General features: G+C 40.5%; 1 protein-coding gene across 2 annotated transcripts in view; it reads left to right on the top strand.

Annotated features, from left to right (window-relative positions):
• glra1 (glycine receptor, alpha 1) overlaps positions 1 to 17,952 on the top strand; it is a 94,025-nt gene that overhangs the window by 5,294 nt on the left and 70,779 nt on the right. Inside the window, exons 2-3 of one of the 2 annotated variants that reach the window (XM_070913032.1) lie at positions 15,195 to 15,319; positions 15,632 to 15,643. In XM_070913032.1, the coding sequence (XP_070769133.1) occupies positions 15,195 to 15,319; positions 15,632 to 15,643 (137 nt within the window). The remainder of the gene's footprint in view (positions 1 to 15,194; positions 15,320 to 15,631; positions 15,644 to 17,952) is intronic. The other variant, XM_070913033.1, reaches the window with a different exon arrangement.

Here is a 17,952-nt window from a genome sequence, read left to right as displayed (position 1 = left end):
ATCTATAGGGACAATGTAATCTATAATTTATATTAGCAGGGTGAATATTCAGTTGTGCCTGCAGCCGTTTACCTGTCTGCTGCTGAAGGCAACCTTGAGCTGGCCTTGAAAACGCAGCTGCATGTGGAGATCTCTACACACACACACACACACCTTCGTCACATCACAGGGTAAATTAAATCCGACTCTACCAGTTCATGAAATAAATTGATGTTGAAATTTGGCGATTTAGAGAAGGTCACTCGTCTGCTTTCCTAAATTATTTTAAGTAAAGAAACCTGGATGTCAGATGCTGTTGAGTCTTGATATTAAATAAAAATCCTTATCCTGAACTGGCAGGACTGAAAATGGGACAGACCTGACTTTTTACAGAGAACAGAGGGACTTAAAAAAGCCTGAGCGTCCTGGCGGTGTGTTCATTAAATAAAAGGTTAGCCTCCACGAAGACAGTCAGGAAAAACAGAGCTGTGACAGAATGACTTAATGGAATGTCATGTTACCTTGAGTGATATTTCACTTCGGTGTAACATTTCTAGTTGCGGCATTCATTAGCTGTATAAGTGTTGTGACTCAGTGTCGGCTGTCATCAGTATTTACAGTCACGCCTGTACAAACAGATTGTAAGTTCGACCTAGAACTTAGAACACAGAGAACGGGAAAGAGCCTCTGTTCTGGCTTGTTTTTGTGAAGTGCAAGGTCAAACTTCAAGTGCAAAATAAGGAAAAGATTTTTTTTCTCTGGTGCTTTTTTCACTGGGGAAAATAAAGCACTGTTGCTGCTTCATATCACAGTTATTGTAAATATCAAAGCTGCACTCTTGAGACTTGGACTTGAGTCACAAAACTGAAAACCCGAGACTTGAACTTGTGACGTGATATATATATATATATATATGTTTTTGTGATTGAACATTTTTTTTTTTATCTAACAGTAAGAGAACATGTAACAAACAGAAGGGCAACGGACAATTCGACTTTTCTGTTCCTCTGCAATAAAAAACTTGAATATTCCTCAATAACGAATGAAAAGCCTCAACTGTTCCTCAGTCTTGCTGTCATAGATTCCAGATTTACTATGTTCAGTAGATTGTTTATGCAGAAGGATTGCATACTGACACCAAGTGTAATCCAGGATTTTAAGACTTCTGTCTTGGTTTGTTAATTAACTCCAGATTAATATCATGAAGACGAAGGCACAGGACTGTTGAGGCACTTGACTCACTTGAGACTCGACTCTCCACCAAAAGACTTGAAACAAAACGTTCCAATTTTAAATTTTGAACATGAACATTTGTATAATTTCCCCCCGGAGATCAGTAATGTATTTCTGATTCTGATTAAGATACCTTAAAAATATAAGAGAGTGAACTGCAGGCTCCGCGTGGCCACACACCTGGAGGTTTCTATCAGGCTTCTGCACTGAAGGGACTCTGTGTAAAAACAGAAGATCTGACATGGAGTTTTACTTTGTGGGCAGTGAACAAAAAGCATTAGACGACTTAGTTAATTGAAATTGTTGCACTTAATTCAAACTTCAGTGATCCTCTTTTGCTCCCCCTGAGGGACAAATCTGTCTTCTTTCTTGCTGTGGTAACCGTGACAGTCAGAGGTCAGAGTTCAGAGATGGTGGTCAACTACTGAGCAGAACCTCTGGAGCTGGCAGGGATTTATCGTGTTGCTCAAGGACACTACAGAAAGATGGAGAGCTCAGCACACACCCCTGCCAGCCGCCCCTCTCAGAAATCATCCGGTGTCAGGAAGCATACTCTCCTGGTTCAGCCAAATTAAAGCGACTGTGTTATTTATGAACCTGCCCTCAGGCTGTTTCATCTGTTCTGCAGGTGCCCGGCCGATATTTATCACTCACATCTCCCATCATAACAAATCACACACACATATATATATCTATATATATATATATAGATATTCTTTGATCAATTTCCCAAGTCCTCTAATGAAAAACAATCGACTGCTCCGGCGGAGTTCGCTACCATCTCTACAATAATTAACTTCTGGGCAGGTTCATTTCCAAAACTTGATGTATGATAATACATTATTGATTAGCAGACAGAGACAAATTTGCACCATAAATAACAGAGTATATTATCAATGCCCTCTCAGCGCTGTAACTCAGTTACAGTGAAGGTGAATTCCTGGAAATGTTTGGAGCTACAGAACATTTCTGTAATTAAAGTGGAGTTGGACAGCAACAGAAGACAGACGTGTAAATGTGGTTTTGTAACAGAATCTGAAACCACTTGAAAACTCTTCAACCTCTCTTTCTATTGTCACTTAAAGTGTTTTCTCACAGACAGCTCAGCTCATCAAGCAAGATTTCAGCATTAATCAAATTCTAGTTTTTGTGGAGTGAAGCTTGTTTTGGGACATTTCCTTTTTCTGTGGATTTTTGCATTAGTGAATGGAAATCATGTTTTCAGTTTAACCTACGTGTCACATCTTAAATTTACTTTTTGATTGTTCAAAACTTATACAGATACAAGAAACGTATCAAACGTATTTCAGCACAGAAATGGCTTCAAGTTTAATGTCATTCTTCACAGGATGAAAGAATATCAACAGGTTCAGTCTAACTTTCTGTTCTAGTTCAAGGGTTACAGGAAGTAACAGTTTCAACCGCCTTCACCATGTCACTAAAATATTATGTTACATCAAGTGATTTCCTTACAAATTATGTGTGTGTTGTTTGCAGATGTTATTAAATGTTTTAATCAGCTTAAAATATGTGAAGTTAAATATGAAACATGCTGAGAAATCATGTCAGTGCGAGCTGCAGCCCTCTGGGACTGAAACTGTGCAAATTTCTGCTGTTTGGGAATTTAAATATAGACTTCATGTTTCCAACTTGCCCCCGAAGCTTTTTAATTTTCGAAGCTTTAATATCACATAAACGTTATTACAGTTGGTCGACTCCAAAGTATCCAGAGTGCCTCACAGCACTATGACTACATACATTTTTAACACAGCAGGTCCCAATGGGAATCAAACCGCAAACCACCGCAGTGCACAACCTGGACTACACAATCCTGCTCAGCAGCTCACATAAGTGTATGTAGAGTATGTTTACTGATTATCATGAAGGCTATTATCAGCCTACGTTGTCCTGCTTACCTACTTATGCATCCTTTATCGAAATGATTTGGCTCAGAGATTCAGTTAAATACCGACAAGGTTTCAACAGTATGAAAGAGGATGAATATAGTTTAACCTTCAGGTATAACCACAGGGTTCAGTGGGTTAAGAAACTGGATGGTCACAGGTTCAGTCCTCTGTGTTCTGTCCAGGTGACACATGTCCTCCCTTTCTCACTGTAATTCAAACTTGGCTAAATGCTCAAAGTGTACAGCAGTTAGCAACAAGGCGGGTTTATCAACCTGCCCCTGGATGTCAGGGGTCCCAGAAGCTTCAGGCTCGATGGACGCAGGGGGAAACACATGCTGTAAGTATTTCTTGGCAAACAACAGGGTGCTGTGACTTCCTGAAGTCTTGTCATCACAGTGAATTTGCAACACGTTTGGCACCATTGTGCCTGTACAGACATTTTATAATAAACCTGTGCTCACTGACCACATCTGGCAACCCGCACTACAGCTGGAGAGTAATGGAGCCTGTGCTTTGACAAAGAATATTTACATTTGTTTTTCTGTCCAGATTAAAGGAGCAAGATGCAGCGTGTTGATCAGTGAGCCTTAGAGGTGTAGGGAGATGTATTTTTAAACTTTGGACGGAGCCAGGCTAGCTGTTCCCCCCTGTTTCCTGTCTTTATGCTAAGCTAGGCTAAGCGCTTCCTGCACTTGGTATCAATCTTCTCATCTCACTCGTAAGAAAATTGAACAAGCTTGTTTCCAAAACTATTTCTGGAGGTGGATCCTGCTTTGTTTGCCGTTATCCGTGTGGCCCTGTCTTGAGTGAGTTGGGTTTTACTACACAGCAGGTGGTATTTACTTTGAAACCTTGGTAGGAACACGGGTTAATAGTGGCCCTGCAGCCCCCGTATCAAGTTGGTTTAGCCATGATTCTTCATTGATTTTTATGATCAATTTATCAAATGTGCACACATGAATGCATTTAAAGTCCCGCTGTGATTCATGTGAGGACATTTTTCCAGTGCATTCTGGGTGAGAAAGCAGATTTTGAATAGAAAAGAAGTGAGTTGGCAGCATGTAGGAAATGTTGGCAGCCAGCAGGAGCAGAAACTACAGTCCAACGAGAACCTCTGCAGCAAACACAAACAAAAAGCCGGAGTGAGTGTTTACCTGATAATCTGCAGTGCAAATAGTTCAGTCAAGTCGCTCATGAATGAACCGCAATGCCTTAAAAAACAGGACAGTGACTTTTTGCACTGTGAATGTGAAAATGTGACCTTTTTGCTGTGGTTTCTGGTGCTATTGGAGCAGTGGAGTGTGTGACGCAGCTCAGCCATCCGAGTATCAGGCCTTCATTTGTAGTGATGAGCGAGTGTTTGCTGGGCGAGCCAGGCAGCCTATCTGTTAGTGCCAGGGAAGCGAGCAGTCCTTTGCTTTCCTGAGTGTTACTAAATGCCAGGATGAGATCAATTAGGGATTCAGGTCTTCAGAGGCTTTAGGAACATAATGAGGAACACTTAGGGCTAATGATTGGAGGCTTGCATTAGCCCACACCTCGCTCTCGCCTTTCCATCTCCTCGCTGTGTGCATATTAGACACTGGCACAGGACGACTCAGCCGTTTTTCCTTCTTCTTTGCTGCCTCAGCATTGGACATGGGTCTCCAAAGTAGCCACGGCCAGCATTGATCTGAAATAATAAAAGCAAATCCAAACTTTGATCATGGAAACCCAGAGAGCAGGACGCTCAGGGGGAAGATTATCAACAAAAGCAGATGGAAAGGCCTTGGACGGCTTCGACTATGTCGGCGGTTGTGAAACACTTCAATCCACAATGGCCCCGTTCCAGTCTATTAAAGTGTGTGTTTACATATTAAATAGCAATGAAAGTACTGTGAATAACATGAGTTGAAAAGCATGTTTGAGACTGTAACAACACAATACAGTGAGTTCACAAATGAAACAGTGCTGATGTTGCAGGTACAGGTTGTATTAGGGGAATGTTCCCTCGAATCATTATGTAGCCGTAACTGTAGTTTTGGGTAGTTTTTTTGCTCCAGACTGTAAGGTGGCCTCTGACTGGCCTAACCATTTCCTGACCTCCCGTGTCACTGGGGGTACGCGTTGTAGTTTGTTTTGACCTCAGCAAGATGGCTGCAGAGATTCTGTGGCCGCTTTTGAAAGCCGTGTAGCAGTGAGTGTTTATCCCCCTTGTGGTGCGGTCAGTATGTTGATGGAAGTCAGGCATAACCTTCTTAAGATAAAATCAAAATCAAACGACCCCAGAGGCGACTGGAGAGGTCCGCGCCTTCCACAGTAGACACTCACTCGTTGACTATTTCCCCCAATTTTGTAGAAGTGCAGGTCTAAATCACTGTCATACGTCTGGATTTCTCCAAATTAAATTGCTCACTGTGGCATAGAATCATCTTATTGCTTTCACTTTCTGTCTTCATCATACTTAAACACACTAATGTAAAACTGATAATGTCTTTGACAACAGTATATGTTCCAAAAGCGTCTTTTTTATACACATTTGCGTCTTCTGTAGACCTTTGACCTCATCACAGAGATTTCAGCTTGTTAAACACAAGTGTGACAAATTGTAGGAGTAGTTACAGAACCAGGATGTTATGTGCACGGTGGATCACTGGTGTGGCTTTCTGGAGCCCAAATGGTACAAAGTCATCACCACTCCTGCACTTTCCCTGCTAGGAAGTCATAGTGTCTGCCATAAGAAGGGTCTATTGGCTCATTCCAGCTACTGTACCTTTGTTGACAGTAGCTGCTGGGGGGTTGACACTGTCGCGCTGTATCTGGACCTCTAGAGCCGCAGACTCAGCAATATGAAGAGAGTATTAGAAAAGACATTTCCTGGGGAGCCCCAGCTAGAGAGATTGTCTCTTTAGGTGAGAAATCAAGTGAAATAACAAACAAAAGACAGCGCAGCAGTCCAGTGCAGAGCTCCTTCTTCACTATGTCACGCTTCATGCTGTCCTGTTGTTGTTTGTATAACTTCTGTGTAAAACTTCCACAAATATTAGTTGTTGCTGCTCCTGTTTGTTTCTTTCTCCTGCATCAGAAATGGTCTTCAGCCGGTCAGACTGGGAGGTGGAATTATTAAAGATAACTGGTTTATTCATGGAAATGGAGCCACCCACATTTACAGTTTGGTACTTTTAAGAGTACCAATCTGATCTCTAAGCCAAGCGTTTATGCAAATGGATATAGACACCGAGCAGACGTGAATATGTATACTGTGGAAAACAGAGGTGGCTATAATATATATATAGATATATATGTATATTGAGATTGACCTCTTGTTTGGGAGGTTGTTTGTTAGTCTTGTATTCTTGTTGATATAACTGCATCGTGAAAGAATACACAATCAATCAAAGACTGGGAAGGAGGATAATGATAAAAAGGTGTGTTTCCGTCCGTCGATTTCATTTAACTTTGTTTATTCATGGATTGTAGATGCTGTTGTTGACAATTACAAGTGCTCTCTGTTACTCATTTTGTCACCCGGGAGTGAGTGTGGTTTCACTGAGCAGCTTCAGAAAACAACAAGGGAACAGCTGTCATCTTCTGACCTTATGGTTATAAGTTTAATAGGTTTTGTTCAGTTCAAATGACCACAAACTAATTAACAGGTAGTTCTAGTTAGTTGATCAGTTAGTTAGGAACTTTATTGTGGACAAAGACATGATAAGAATTAGTTCCTGAGTCTGTGGGCGAAATATAATGAAGCTGTAATGTTCAGTCTGCTGAGTGCACTGTACCTGACGGAAACTTGGAGCACAAAGCACAGAGGACAAGGTCAGCGGGGTCAAAAGGGGTTCATTGACAAGCCCCGGGGTCCCCTGACAGTTAGAGGTCCAGCCCCCCCCCTCTACATTTCACAGTGTCATTGCAATTCAGCCCAAAGTGTCCCATGCTACACGTCCGGGGGAAGCGATCTTTGTGTCGAGGACACGCTGGTGTAATCCCACTCTGTGACTAATCTGATTGCACCGTCATCAGCCCAGCAGTGTGTTTGTTCAATGCTAATTTGAAAGCCATTTGACATGGGTCTTATGTCTTTATTGTATCATGTCGGTGGCAAGCGATGTGCTCAAACAACAGAAATTTGTTTTTTTCCCCCCTCTTGTTGTTGTAAAGAGGATTAAGCTCACATTCGTCACGTCGCGGAGGGAATTATTGGTGCCGAGATAATCTCTGATCCACCTAATTTGCTGTCGCAGAGAAGAGAATTGGATGAAGTGCGATGGGCCTCAAAAACCTGATGTCTTCTCATCGATCGGCGACAACGCTGAGCGAGTGAGCTCTGCCATCAAAGGTCCATTTTCTGATTATTGGCGGATTAGAGATGGTGTGTTTCTCCAGGTCGTCCGCACTGATTCTCCAGCGACACCTGACGGTGTTTGTCTCTGATAAGATATTGACAACTCTCGTCATGATCATTTGACTTCGCTCGCTCTCATCAGTCACTCGTGTGACCTCGGGGGCAAATCAACAAGAGAGCAGTTAGCGTGAAACGTTTAAACAGACAATTATCACAACAGAGTAATCACTTACGGAAATGTGCCTGAATCAACCTCAGTGGTAATCTGAGATCATTTTCACAATTAACACAATCATGCTCTGTGGGACTAAATTACATAATAAATGTAATTTAGTTAAAAGGATATTTCAGAGCCGCTTTATGCGTCAGACGAGAGGGAGCAGTAGGTGTGCTGTTCGTGTTAAGCTTCATGTAACAAGCTGACTCAGCAGTTCCTAAATTACAGAAAATGACTTCAGTGTTTAAAACAATGTTTAAAAGGTAGCGCACAACATGACACGTGTCTGCAGTCCAATATTGATCTTCTATAATATTGTGAAATTAGAGTCAGTGAGCACATTTTGCCACTGGTGAAAAGGCTTTAACACAAGTCATCTCCAAATTGCTGCTCATATGTGAGTTCTGAGTGTAGATGTAACTCAGCCTGCTGAAACCTTTAATTGGGATTAAAAGCTGCTAACAGAGCATTCAGCGATTTCCACATCTGTTATCTGTCTCCTGGATTTATGGGAAATATCGTCTATTCATGGAGGCAAATACTAACCACATTTATTTTACAAAATACAAAGTTAGCGCTGATTTGTTCCTTTGCATGACGAATGGTGTCTCTTATTTATAACCGTCGTCTCGTGATGTAAAAGATCCAATTTATACATATATCTTTGACTCTCAAAGGTCACATTGTTTCATATGAGAGGGCAAATAAAAAAAAAAAAAATCAATATTAGGTTTTCATTTCAGAAGAGTGACGACATAAAGTGCAGCGTTGGCCTGCAGACGTGCGACCTTCTGTCACCACAACAAGGACGACTGGAGGGAAGTCTGCTGAAGTCTGCTGACGACACACAGGAGTCTCCAAGAATGTACCGGACACTCTGCATTCATAAGGAGACTGTAATGCTGAGCTGCAGTGACTCTGCTAGTTGAAATTACATGTAACACTGAACACTTTGTTTCTGAGGTTATTCATTCAATTTTATTCATTAATTTAAAAATCCGTCATAGTAATAGACACTATAATAACTATCTTTTTTATTATTTTATTATCACATTTCAAATATCACATCAGCATCTCACTGAATCCAGTCAAATCATCTCAGATTTGAGGACATGGAGGACACAAGCGTGAATAACAGCTGTTTTACTGCTCAGTAGTTCAGCTCGTCATAATGATGCCCGAAAGAGAAAGAGAGGGAGGCGGCGATGACGAGCAGAAAGACAAAAACAGTCATCCCTCCGCTCACTGTAACTGCCCTTAAAAACACGTCACATCTCTCCTTACTCACTATTTTCGTTTTCCTTTCCTGAACGTCTGTCTGACATGATTCTTCTTGCATCACTGACACGCGTGACCTCTCGAATCTCGAGGTGATTTGACGGTGCCGACGCTGACAAGTGTTTTTGCGTTTTAAATTTGTTTACATTTTAAAACTCGGAAATGTCCCAAATCCTTTCTTAGTTTAGCTGAGTGGATTGCTGTCGTCTCAGGTCCACATTCCTTCTCAAATGTGACACCTCAGACACCTCCGGCTGGGCTTTGATCAAACTTTGAGGTTTGATAAATGCTGGCTCTGTGCACTGGCATTTAAAATATTACCCACTTCCTAAATGGGAGGTCTGCAACTAAAGGTCAAGATTTCAGACTTTGAAAGGCCACAAATGTTACAAAACCTTGATGTATCTTGGTCCTGATTGGCCTAAAGCGTGCCTCTATCCACATGTTTATTTGTTCCATATTTGTCCATTTTCCAGTGGACTCAGACAGAATCATCAGGCAGCAGACTGAGTCACAAACCCTCATACACTACAAGACTATTTGTCATTTACTCCCTCAAACGGTGTCTGTCCCCTCTCTATGACTTACTGTGTGCCAAGTCTGGATTCAGACTTCGATGGACACTCTACCAACAAGAAAGCCCAGCTGCAGCTCAAACATGCTGAAGATCTCGCACCGAAATAATGAATTTAATTTGATTTAAATTTACCAGAGCAACAAATATATGAATAAATATTTAGCAATCATTTGGCATGCTACAAGCTATCAGAAGTTGAAGGTTAATAAAACAACATGCAGCCATCAGTGTAACATTCATCTAAATCCATCAGGATCTGATTCACGATCTTATGATCCATGATCCGATCATCAACATCATCCGTCGTGATGGTTATAATATAATTCTGTGTGTTATGATTTATGATCATTAAAAGCTCATCAGCATCAGCGTCATCGGCAGAGACAGACAGAGAGAACATGGCCTCATCTGTCAGCTGTGGACTCAGCGTGAGACATCATTTATTCACTTGAGACAAAATTATAAAAACATCAATTACACGAGCAGCAAGATCGTTCAGCTCATTCGATTCCTGTGTTTGTTTTCCTTTAATTGCAATAGCATGTTCAAAGCGTCTCACGTCTTTCATGACGTCTTTTTAGAGATTTCGAGGTAGACTGAACTAAGTCAGCCAAAATTGTTTATTGATGTTTAGCACTTGGCTAACATGTTAGCAAACTGTTGCCTATTTATGCACAAATCAAACATGGAGCAACAAGAGAAATCATTTGGGATTTTAGCTCTGATTTACACAAACAAATCTTGGAGTCTTTAGCTGCCAGGTTTAAGTTTCCTCAAATCATCATCATTCGTGAGACGTAGAACCGCAGCGGCATTATTTATGTTATTTATGTAATGTTAACTCATTTTCAGCACTGTCATCAATATCCTCAGTTATGATCATTAGAGCGTCATTATCACTGCGATGATTTATGGTCGTTTATAACATCATCAGCGTCGTCACCCTTTAACGCCGCAGACAGGCGGAGACTGCATGGCTGGGTCCGTCACATCAAGCTGTGTGTGTGTGTGTGTGTGTGTGTGTGTGTGAGGAGGTCATGTGACTCTGCAGGCTGCTTGGCCAGTGACCTGATAGGCAGGGTGACCCGAGCGGCTGGTAGCAGTGTGGACGGAGACAGCAGCCAAACTTCATTTATTGCTTTCCTCCTCCTCCTCCTCCTCCTCCTCTTCTTCCCCCTCACACACACACACACACACATTATCCTCCTTCACCCTCCTCCCACTGTCTCCTTGGTGCCCTGCATGATTTGTTTCCCGATGTTTTCCACTGATGAGGGCGAGCTGCTCGGAAGGTCGGAGTGTGTGTGTGTGTGTGTGTGTGTGTATTCATGTTTTGCAGTTTTCTATTTAAGTTTGTGTGCACCTACTTATATGTGTGTGTGTGCTTTTTTTCATTCTTGTGCACATGAATACATCATGAGACAAGAACTAACAAGGCTTTGTCCCGCTTGATTTTGTTTTCCGATCACGGCCGCTCCATAATTCCCGTTTTCACCCGGCGGACTGTGATTCTGATCAGCAGTTTCCTGATAAAGCGACAGTGCTGACTGCATTACGTGTTTATGAATTGCTAATGGCGCTATTTACCATGCCGTGTGTCACGATTTACCATATTGAAAGTCATGGTTAGTGGTTTTACATTTAGAAGGTGAACATTTAAGCGCAATCGACTGTATCATCTGTCATTTTAATATATGGGAGATTAATGCGGCGATGCTCTCCTCCCCAGCACTCATCAGGAGTTACAACTAATGGCTGAATAATTGTCATTCTCACTTTTAACACTTCGAACTCTCTGTGCTGCTCTCACAGGCGTTTATGGGAAATGTTTTAGTCTTTAACTGGAGGTCAAGAAAGGTCAGGTGCTGCTCCGTTGGACTTTCTGAACTTCGAAAAGTCTAAAAACTTCAGCAAACAAAAGCGAAAAAATCAGATCCAGTCATGTTGTTCCACCCTGATTCAACTTTCTCAGGAAATCATTTTGTCTGTTTTCAATCATTGATACTGAGGAGGAAGTCCTGATGTCTGAGACTGACTGCTGCTTCACTGGACGTCTGAGTGCTGCAAAGTGAAAATGTTCCAGCACCAGAATGAATTATTCCTCATAAACACAGTCCTTAGCTTCTCCTCACTCTGTGAAAGTTCCCGTCAGGCTTTAAATACATTTTTCATGCATACTTATACATTTGTATGAGTCATGTTCAAATGTTCAAAGAAGATTTTGATCAGCAAAGTGAAAGATTAGCATGAATTTAAAATGAGTAACACATTGTCGTCAGTCCTTCTACTCCTTTCCATCCTTTAATAATGATAATTACTGTTATATCATTTGACCCAATTTAATTAATAATTTCCTCAGGTTTCTTTTTGCACACATTGTATTTTTTCAAACAGGATGTTAGCATCAAATTCTCCGGCTACATGCTCCAATGCTGAAGCTGTGATATTTAAATAAAGTAAAATATTCATACTGACGAGTTTTGTGGCTGCACCATCACATAAAACTGTATAAATGATGCACAAGACATCTCGAACATTTCAAATTCAGCCTGATATATTTGATATAGTCAGTCAATCAGGTCCAGCAGAGTTTAAAGTCAATAAAAGTGGAACAAAGTGAAATTTTGCAAAATCTGATGCAGATAAGAAGCTATAAACAAAAAACACCAAAATCAGATAAATGATGTTTTGTCTTTTTGAAGTTTACACAATAGTGGTTGTTAAAAGTTGTGACATCGTGTTTCTGAAATGTGGAACGTCAAACTTTGCAACAATAGTTTGTTTGTAATGTAGATAATAAGAGGAAGCAGTTAATTGTAAACTTTGTAAAACCAACTTTACCCAACACTTCTAATATGATGTCTATACAGTTGATAATTCCACTCCTGATCATCACTATAACTAATTCTGAGACTAAAACAGTAAAAAGGCTAGAAAGTTCTTCCTGCTGTGTCTTGCTGGTTAAAGAGCTCATTGTGGAGCTGTAGTCAAATGAAATGGGTCAGTACAGCAACTTATTTATAGCCCAGATCACACTGCTGTCCGTGCTCTTTCTCCAGGCGCAGCGAGAAATGATGCAATCAAATACAAACTGCACTACAAGTGGCTGCTAATGCAGTTCCACTGTAAGGCCACGGGTCAGTTCAGTCCTCGCTCAGATTGAAGTCACTGTCAGTTCACTTTCAATCTAACTCACGCAGCAAAGCATTCATCCCGAATCCCAAAAGTTGTCTCTTTAAAATGTTCACACAGCTTGTAACACAAGAACTAAAAGCAACATCAATAACTGATAAACCTGCAACACAAGAACTAAGAGCAGCATCAATAACCTGAATGAATGAACGAGCGAGTCGCAGTGAGTCACGTGATTCACAACGAGCAACAGAAAACACGAAACCTTTGACTTTTCATTTACAGAAATCAGTGTTATAGATGGAGCCGAATGACGTCACATGTTTGTATTTGTATAATAATAATAATAAACATCCGGTCGGATGAGTTTGAGGGGAAGTAAACATGATAGTGAGGCTGACAGTGTGTGTTGTGCCTCTTGTTCTTCTATCTTTGTGAGGACCTATTTAAGTCTTAGACCTTGAGTTTGAGGACATTTTGGGAAGTTTGTGCATTTTTGGGAAGTCAGGATGTTTTTGGGAAGTTTGTGCATTTTTTGAAAGGCAGGATGTGAGAATGTTTCTTTGACGTGAAGGTGTTTTTGCAAATTCTGAAATTAAATTTTTAGACATTTCTAGAAGGTCAGAACAATTTTTCAAAATTAAAATGTTAAAAAAATGAAAGACATTTCTTCTGCTCTTTACTTTTTCAACGACTGTTTCAGGGATAAGACCTTGGGTTTAGAGTCATTGTTAGAACTAGGTTTAGCTTAAAGTTTGGGGATGCACTGTGTCAATGAGGGTCCTCACAAGTCCAGCACAAACACATCAGCGTGTGTGTACGTTGGTAGGTGAATGATAATGAACACAGTCGCTCCTTAACTCTTTAAATCCCAGGATCACGAGTCAAGTGAACTCTGCTGCACATCGAGCTGACGCTGACATTTACTGTAGACAACAAGTCAAGTATATTTCACAGCTGTGGTAATGGTTGCCATGCCGATTCTCGTGGTAACCAGGGAGCCAAATAGTGAGCTTATGTATGTATGTGGTCTAATCTTTCAAAAATGTTCTTTGTCTTCGGCTTGATCCATCACGTGTGTGTGTGTGTGTGTGTGTGTGTGTGTAGTGTTATTGACGGGAGTCATTGTATGTCTGTGGGCTAAAGGCCGTACTGGGGATTTGACATTATGCAGAGAGCATCTAATGAACATGACGGGCTTAATAAGGTAAAGAAGTCAACTGTGCAAATACCACGACCTTATTGTAAAATCAATGTGGCACTCAGCAGGACGCAGAGCCCGCTAAGTGAATTAGAGCATTAGTTTGAATAACTACTTTAAGGAAAGAAGTGTGTGTAATAACCACTGATGCATTAAACTCCTGTAAAAGTGGACTTTCAATTATTCACTTTCTAATTAAATTACATAAGATATTAAATGATATGATAAATTAATCTTATTTGAAGCCCTGGTGTGGACAATGTAAATAATGAATGGATGGCATTTAAGGATTGATACCTAAACAGAATACTAATATTTCAGTTTTTAGTTAAAATGAATATAAAGATTCCTCTGGACAGCAGATCATGGCATTGAAAACTCTCTCTTTTATGATGACTTACAATCATTTTTAAATCCATTTGTTCATGATTTTAAAATATTAAAATATTCTCATTTTTGTACCACAGCGAGCTTTTATTCACAAAACAATTCAAACGGATTGTGTCACCTTATTACTTTGTGGCTTAATATGCACCTTTTCCACAACTGTCCCTTACATTTTTAATGATCCTCCTCTTTTTATTTGTATAGTATTCAATATAAAAGACATTAAACTAAGGCAGACATGGCTCTCAAAATACATTTAATTCATTCTGACCTCAACACAAAGTTGAAGCTACCAGGAGTTGTATTCATAAAAGTCAAAGATGACGTTTAGGTAAAGGAACGCTGACTCTTACAGAAGATGAAGATGTTTTGTGCACCCTGACCTTGCCTCTGTAACTGCACAAGAACGTCTTTTTGTTCTTCATCACTATGCTGATGTTGGGGTGGGATCAGTGTGACGTGTAAAGCAGGAGAAGGGGCAGTTTGATCTGATAAGATGGGCACTGTTGGAAGACAGGATTGTTGAAACAAACTGTGATGATTTTATTAGTTGGACTTTTCAGTTACACCCAGCAGTGCAGCATCTGCTCACCAGTGATATGCTGGTTTCCTGGAGTTCAGCTGCACATTTCATGGCGTCTTTAATCGAGGTTGTTTTGAGCCGTGGTTTTGTCCAGAGAGGACTGTTTGTGACCACTGTGACCTTTAACCCATGGCCCTTTTTTCTCTTGGGTGCTTGTAACAATGCCAGGCTACTGTTGTAGATGATAAATTGCTTTGGATGTGAAACTCAACAACTCACACAAAGAATGTTGATGTATTATGACTACCATCCAATCTCACATTCGTCTTTCTGCCTGTCAGAAGTTCTCTTTCTCATTACAATCACAGCATTGCACACGCCACTCTCTCCCTTTGCATCTTTCTCTAACCAAATGTACCTTTCTGTCTTTCAGCCTGGCAGCATCGAAAGAAGCTGCGGCGAGGAAAGCTGCCTCCCCGATGCCGCCCTCCGAGTTCCTGGACAAACTCATGGGCAAAGTATCGGGTTACGATGCCAGAATTCGACCGAATTTTAAAGGTAGGAGTTGCCACCAAGACTCAGTCGGATAAGACGGGAATGTAGCCAAACAATATTCTGAAAATACCTGGTAATGTGTTGTTTCTGCATTTCATTACCTTCTCTAAATGCCTTTAAGGGTTTAGCCAAGGTTATCACCAAGAAAGGTTTGTATTTGTTTGTTTGATTAAAAGAAGAAGGCACGTATTATATATATATATATATATATATTTATATATAGATGTAACAAAAATACTGTTGTTTTATGTTTAATCATCTCACTGTTTTTGGTTGTTCTCAATCTGTCGATCTCTTTTTATTTGCTCTTTTCAGTGTGGAACAAAGGTAATTCTGCCAGTTGATCGACTTGCTAAAGACAGAATTAGGCTATTTCAAGTGTCCCCGAAACCCCTTCCCCTCTTTTTCGTTTTACAAAACCCTGTCCCTGCACTTCTAGCCCCAACCTGTTGTAAAACAACACTCCCATTCAGATATTTAGGATCTCTAGTTATCATGGTGCTAGTTGGCTACATTCCTTGGTATCCACACAGTATCCTGAGTGCTTGTTTTGGTGGTCAAGGTAATGTGCCTCACAGGCGTGCTGCTAAATATGATTTCATGATGATGATGATGATGGTGATGATGATAATATAATATTTAGTAACCTCTCCCTGAATGGAAGCCCCCATAAAGACACATGTCAGAGGTTTCTATATTAAACTTTCTCACATTAGGGACACAGTCTGGACATTAATAAGTTTGTACAACATTATAAAACTGGGGCAACCCTCCATATTCATTAAAGTGCATGAATAATACAACATGTTAAGTCATACAGCATCTTTCCAAAAATTAACTGGAACTGACAGAAACTTCAGTGCACAATCACGGAAACAAACCTGGAATTGGCCTGAGTTTCAGTTTTTCCGACATGAACTGATATGAGTGATTAATAGTTTAAAATGTTACATGTGAGCCTTGCTGCATGTTAAACACTGACATATCTTATTCTAGTAATTTCTATTGCCGTGTATTTAGTTCGTCAGGTCATTTGTGTTCTGAGTGTACAAAATATTAGTGCCCTTGTGATGCTCCACCTTCCTGTGTGTGCAACTCAATCAACAATCCAGAGTACACCTCTTGTACCTTCTTCATTAGCCATCGTGTCATATACCTGCATTTCTCTTTTATGCATGATGTCTTCTTTGACATCTTGCAATCTGGAGAGTAAAACTTATTCTACTGTCATAGTAATTTAGTTACTTTGGTTCAATCAGTAGGAAGAGGTACGTGTATTTCCCTCCAAATCTTATTAAAATCAGAGCAGTGGTATCTGGGAGGTAACGCTCAGTTGTTACGGTGTAGTTTTTGGACATAATTTGTTTGTATTTGTTTGATTGCATCAAGACAATTAATTGGCTTACTTGTTCAAAAGTAATACTTTCATACACTGCTGGTCTGATTTTGGTAAAGAGAGAAAGTTAGAACCGATTGGCTCAAGCGGTGCCTGCATCATGTGAAGGCTGCGATGCTGTCTGCTGTCTGCATCTCCTCTTCATCTTTAGCAGATTTAACAGGTGAAATGAATAGGTGTCCTAATATTTTGTACACTGAACACACAGGGGAAAGCACTGCTAGAATGTGCAGCAGTGAACCACAGCTTATGTTTATGAATGCTGCCATGGAGCTTTTTTTTTTTTTCTTTTTTTGCTGAGCCCATAATGGCATAACCCATTATATGGTGATCTTTGTGAGTGGGATATCTCAGCTCGTGCGAGATAGAATTGGGAGGGGTGGAGGGGTTTTACCGTGACTAAGTGTGCATTATTAAACCTGCCTCGGCTGCAAAACAGCTGAAACTGCTCGTCCTTCCTGACCTGCCAAGAATTTGTTCGGGTGTTTTGTGAGGCTTCGTCGTGAGTCAATTTTGGAGACTATTTCTATTTTTTAAATTTGATTTCTCCTCAGCTCTCGCTGGCAACAATCCAGTGTGATTTACTGCGACTAGTGCTGCATTGACCTTTACAAATCAGGATTTAAACAGGCCGACGTGACCGTTATTTGAATTTATGGCTTTTATGTTTTTTCCATACTTCTAATGTGATGTAATAAAAGAAGTTAAATGCAGATGAAAGTACTCTCTCTCTGGCAGTGTGTTAGACATGCAGATAATAATAACAATCCTTTAGATGACGTCAGTGAGCTTTCAAAATTTCAACCCCCAGCACCAAAAATGTGACCTATAAATGATTAAATGTTATGTTTAATGAAATTGTATTTTCTTTTGCATTTCGTCTTTAGCTTAATGTGATGAACGTATACTCGGGAGGATGAGCACATCTTTTATGTAATCTGCTAAGCTAATTGTGTCAGGGGCCATTGTCAGCAGACAGAACCCGATGTGAATTTCCAGACTCTGTCATGGCTGTCAGGTCGACAGAGTGGCATAGCGTGAGCTCTCCAACTTGCTCATTCATGCAGTGTCTCTTTTTTGTGTGTGTGTGTTCCCTACCAGCTAACTACACCACTGCATTAATCACGTTCATTAAATAAACAGCTTGACAGCTCTGCTCCTTAATAAACTTAAAACCTTAATAACAGAACAAAAGTGTCCTTGCACAGCAGGCATGCAACAGTTCAACTTATATAACTTA

This window comes from Enoplosus armatus, chromosome 10 (genome assembly GCF_043641665.1).
Source record: "Enoplosus armatus isolate fEnoArm2 chromosome 10, fEnoArm2.hap1, whole genome shotgun sequence".
NCBI lineage: Eukaryota > Metazoa > Chordata > Actinopteri > Centrarchiformes > Enoplosidae > Enoplosus > Enoplosus armatus.
Note: the sequence above shows the minus strand (reverse complement) of the source record. Positions and strands in the feature narration are given on the sequence as shown.